General features: G+C 46.9%; 1 protein-coding gene across 7 annotated transcripts in view; it reads left to right on the forward strand.

The window, feature by feature from the left end:
* Rabep1 (rabaptin, RAB GTPase binding effector protein 1) overlaps positions 1-5,405 on the forward strand; it is a 104,037-nt gene that overhangs the window by 93,477 nt on the left and 5,155 nt on the right. For 6 of the 7 annotated variants that reach the window (XM_063269681.1, XM_006246795.5, XM_063269682.1 and 3 more), the window contains 2 exons: positions 2,078-2,176; positions 4,940-5,056. In XM_063269681.1, the coding sequence (XP_063125751.1) occupies positions 2,078-2,176; positions 4,940-5,056 (216 nt within the window). Of the gene's footprint in view, positions 1-2,077; positions 2,177-4,939; positions 5,058-5,405 lie in introns of those variants that run through there. The other variant, XR_594720.4, reaches the window with a different exon arrangement.

Raw genomic sequence — 5,405 nt, forward strand, 5'->3', positions numbered from 1 at the left:
GAAATAGAGGGGCAGTGGAAGAGAATGTGTATGGAGAACCTCTGTGTGCTGGGCCGTGTGGGGATGGGCACCTCAGCCTGTCGCGGTCAGTCTGACTGCTGCACAGCTAGTGTGCATACACTTGTGCCCACAGGCATGGTTTCCTAATGAGCCTCAGCAGTGTAGGAGATGAGCTCACGCCTCCTGACCTCAGTGTCCTTGACCCAAAAGACCTTCACTCCAATGCTGCCCTGCTTCTCACATTGGCTGTACCTTGTTTCTCTTTCTTCTGTCTCATTTGAGTGCCTCTCCCAGTTCCCCAAACTTGGAACAACAGCTTCCTGGCTTTGCTCTCTTTCCTCCCAACCTGACCTTCTCTGGCTTGCCGGACTCTTTAGTCGGCTTCTCACTCACACTCTTCCTTTGCTGCCCTCACTCAGCTGTTGCCCAGTTCTGGATTAGGCCTGTTGTTTCAAGAAGCTAATGCTGCCAGGATTGGTGGCATCTCATGCCCTTTCTGTCATGGTCTCAAGTACTCCTAGACAGTCTTTCATTATTCACAGTGGCTTTCAGTCACTGTCATCTCAGTACCCTCACTGCTCAGTCATTACACAGGGCCACTGGTGTCCCAGGTTCCCCAGTCACATGCTCTCCTACTTTATTATCAGTCTTGTCTTTGAAATAGTGGCTTGTCTCTCATTACAGTGACACTGGCAATGCTCTCTATTGTTTAACAGCTACCTATTGATTGATCTTTCTCCCACTGTGTAAAAATGGCCCAGCTGTTTCCCTTTAAGAGGGAGGAAGTGGGATGGCTGTGGTGCTGTCGTCTTAGCACTCAAGGAGCTGATTCAGGTTTGGGGCTGCCTGAGTACAAAAGAAGACTGCCTTTCCAAATGAAACACAAAACCACAAAGTTTCTCCTTGCATTATACTTGTAGGAAGTCATTAGTTTTCCAAGGTTCTTGAAAGAGTGCCACCCTCCACCTGACCTCCCAGGCACTTCTCTGTAACAAGCAGTCTGGGTCTCCCTTCTGCTTCTGTAGAGTTCTCTTTAGGTCACACTGCAAAGGCCTGGAGGGTGTAGCTCAGCGGAAGAGTGCTTTCCTTCCACTGAACAGAAGTCCCAGGCTCAGATGCACCACATTCTACCCCACTGCCAGTCCGAGTTCAGACTTCACTTTTTACTTTGCTTTAATGGGTCTGGGAATTGAATTCATGTGTGTTCTGTCCCACTGAGCCACACCCTCAGCTCTGAGACGTCACTTCTCATCGGCCTGTTGTCATATCTCGATTTGTTTCCTAAGAAGCCTAAGAACTGGAGCCTGTTCCAGTTCATCTCTGTGTTGAAGCCAGGCTATCTCAATCTTTTGAAGTCTTCAGCACTTCTCTTCAACGAGGAGGACAAGTCTACAGTATAGTGCAGTGGTCTCTCACCTCAGGCTTCTCCAGACGCTCCGGCCCCACACTACTGCAGGTAGCCAGAGCACCAACCTTGGGCAGAGCAGACATTCTGTTTTTGGAATATCTCTTTACTTTCTTTACCTTGTCACCCTTTCCTTCCCCGGTGAAAATGTTAATCCATGCTGGCGGTATAGAGAGGAGACAGGAGAACCACAGGATCAAGGCCTGCCTAGGCCTTAGAGCTCAACACCAGTTCAGAACCAACCCAAACAAAAAGCAAGACCGTGTTTCAAAAGGAGTTGGGGATGGAGACTAAGTGACCACATGCTTGCCTAGCCTGTGAGACCTGGGTTTAATCCCCAGTACTAAAAGCAAAAGTTAGTCATCATCTCTTCTAGAAAATACTGTCCAGTTTTGAGTCAAATGCTGCTGCCTTTGTGTTGATAGGCATTGATTATTTCCACACCTGCTTGTCCTTACTCATCATTCAGGCCTTAGAATTAGAATATGGTAGGTACCTAAGACATAGGTAAAGGCCAGGTCTGGAAGGACAAGAAAATAGACATTCTGAAGTTCGAGGACATTGCAGGCACAGCCGAAAGCAAGCCTGGCTCGGGGCATGGTCTGGGTCACAGGTAGTAACCCTAGATAGTCCTGTGCGGCCTTCAGAGTTTCTCTGCTTTTGATTTCACAGTTGGAATCTACATTAAGAGAGAAGTCGCAACAACTTGAGAGCCTCCAAGAAATAAAAGTTAATTTAGAGGAACAGTTAAAGAAGGAAACTGCTGCTAAGGTAATTATGTTTGTTGGTCTTTTAATTTAAAAAATGAGGCTAAAAGACATGGTAGGACACACAATTAATCCCAACCGGTGAAGAAGATATGTGTTCAAGGCCAGCCTGGTCTACATAGTAAGACTTTCTCAAGCAAACAAATAAGGGGGCTAGAGAGCTGGCTCAGTGGTTAAGAATGCTGGTTACTCTTGGAGGACCTGGGTTCAGTTCCTAGCACAAACACATTGTATTACAACCATCTTTTTAACTCTAGTCACAGGGAGATCCAGTGCCACCTTCTGGCGTCCATGGGCATTGCAGGTTTGTGGTACACAGATCTATGTATATACAAAACACCCCACAGCCAGAATACAGCAAATACAGAGGCGAATGCCAGCAGCAAACCACTGAACTGAGAATAGGTCCCCTATTGAAGGAATCAGAGAAAGAACTGGAAGAGCTTGAAGGGGCTCGAGACCCCAAAAGTACAACAATGCCAAGCAACCAGAGCTTCCAGGGACTAAGCCACTACCTAAAGACTATATACATGGACTGACCCTGGACTCTGACCCCATAGGTAGCAATGAATATCCTAGTAAGAGCACCAGTGGAAGGGGAAGCCCTGGGTCCTGCTAAGACTGAACCCCCAGTGAACTAGTCTATGGGGGGAGGGCGGCAATGGTGGGAGGGTTGGGAGGGGAACACCCATAAGGAAGGGGAGGGGGGAGGGGGATGTTTGCCCGGAAACCGGGAAAGGGAATAACACTCGAAATGTATATAAGAAATACTCAAGTTAATAAAAAAAAAAAAAAAAAAAAAAAACAAAAAACAAAAAAAAACACCCACAATTTCTTAAAAATTAAAAAAAAATGCAGGAAAAAAACAAAACTTTGCTGTTTATAGTTATATTCTGAACATTGGTTCTACTAACAACTTGTCAAAATAAAATGGATTTATGTACCTGTGGGTTAAGTCTTCCCTCTGCCAATTTTGTAGGCTTGGGTCACAGGCTTTAATGGCTTCAGTTAGTAGTAGATTAGAAATGTCAACCCAGAGTTATAGCGATAGCTCAGTAGTTATGAGCACTGGACTTGTGTTCAGCTCCTAGCATGCATATGCCAGCTCAGGGTTGTCTGTCACTCCAGCCCCAGGTTTGACAGACTTTTCTGTCACCTGCACACACACTGTGAATAGGGTTACTCCTGCGTGGACAGCGCTCTGTTAGAAGTGCTGCTCTGCTGGGCAGGCTGACACAGGCCTGCCTGCAGCTCTGTTCATAGAGGGCAAGGCAGGAGAGGACTGCTAGTTCAAAGGTCTTCCAGAGGCTACCAAGTAGCTTAACACCAGCTTTGGCCACTTAGCTGGACCCTATCTCAAAAAGTAAAAACAAAATGTTATTTGAAAAGGTGGGGGCTGGGGATGTAGAGTTTGGTGGTGGACTGCTTACCTAGCATGCACGAGGCCCTGGTTTCATGATTGAAGGAGGAAGGGTGCTTTGAAAACATTACCCCATGCCATCCCTATATCAGATGCTAAGATTTCATTGAAGCAGATTCATGGATATCTTGATGAGTCTGGATAGAATTAAAATCATATGGCTGATTATGGGGGAGATTCCTAGACATGAGTTGAGTCAGTGGTGGTCGGTATGTTCTGGCTTTTAGAACAAGACTGTAGTCTTAGCGGAGGCTGGAGGTAGCAGTAGCTGCTGGCCTGTGTTAATGTCAGGGGACTCCTGTTTAAACATTGTGTGGCTGTGACAGCTGCTATCTTGGGATTAAGGACATAGCACTTTGAATACATTTCTTTTTTTTTTTTTTTTTTTGGTTCTTTTTTTCGGAGCTGGGGACCGAACCCAGGACCTTGCGCTTCCTAGGCAAGCGCTCTACCACTGAGCTAAATCCCCAGCCCCTGAATACATTTCTTATTCTGGCTTTCATACCAGCAAGTAGCCCACCCAACTGGTGATGCTGCCCTACAGGAAGAGAGTGGGTGGGGGAGAAATGGATCAGCAGGTAAAGGGTGCTTGCTGCCAAACTTGCTGACTGGAGTTTTTCATCTGTGGGGCCCACAAAATGGAAGGAGAGAACCACTTCTCTATGGTTGTTCTCCTGATGACGTCCTGTGAGTGCTTCCCTCTCCACACACAGTACATGTAAAAGGAGATAGGGGAGGGGATAAAGCTGAGCTGGTGGAGCGTTTGCCTAGTTAGCATGGACTTGTCCCTGGGGTTTGATGTCCAGCACAGAACTGGGTGTGTTAGCACAAGCTGTCATCCCAGAAGGGAGGCAGGTGGATCAGAATTTCAAGGTCATTCTCAGCCACAATAGAGCAAGTTCGGGGGCTTGTGTGGGCTATGGGAGACCCTATCTTAAAACAAACAAAGATGGAAACCAGTGCGAGTAGAAATGCTTGCTGCCAAGCCTGAATTCAATCCTTAGGGCCCACATGGTAGAAGAATGCACAAGGCCCTGCAACTTGTCCTGTGGCTGCCACTTGTGTGCTGTGGCATGCGCTCTCCCCACAAAAGTCAGTGGAAAAAACAAAGATTAATGGAATATGGAGGTATCCTTCAGGTCTCTGCTCTAGTAGTACGAAGAGTTGGGGATATGCTTGGCGCTGTACAGTGCTTGCCTACCACAAAGCTGTGGTCCTGGGCTCAGTCCTTAGTGCACAGAATAAAGAGAAAGGTTGCACCTTCCGCCGTGAGTGATGAAGTTCCTCAGGAAGAGAGGTGCAGCAGCTCTTTAGCATCAGCCTTCACTCAGAACTTGTATTTTTCAGGCCACTGTTGAACAGCTCATGTTTGAAGAGAAGAACAAAGCTCAGAGGTTGCAGACAGAATTAGATGTCAGTGAACAAGTCCAGAGAGATTTTGTAAAACTTTCTCAGACTCTTCAGGTGAGGTATTTAGGGCCCTCTGTGGGAGGGGGCACCAATGTAGCCGGAGGACTCTAATTGCCTGTCTCTACCTCAGATCTTTGCATGATCACTAACCCAGAAACTTGGTCTCTTCTACGAACTTGGCCCCCTTCTCCTTTCCCTTCTACCTTCAACTGAATCATCAGGTTGAGGGGTACTGGATGGGCACTGTTATTTAATTGGTTTGGTGAAGTCTTAAAGTATGGTTTTTTTCTTTGAAGAGCCTAATCTGTTGAACTAATCGGCTGCATGTCAACTGAGTAGTCCAGCTAGAGGGCACATAGGCAGGGCAGCATCACCTGCGCTCATCTCCTCTTTGTTCCTCCAG

This window comes from Rattus norvegicus, chromosome 10 (assembly GCF_036323735.1).
Source record: "Rattus norvegicus strain BN/NHsdMcwi chromosome 10, GRCr8, whole genome shotgun sequence".
NCBI classification, from domain to species: Eukaryota; Metazoa; Chordata; class Mammalia; order Rodentia; family Muridae; genus Rattus; species Rattus norvegicus.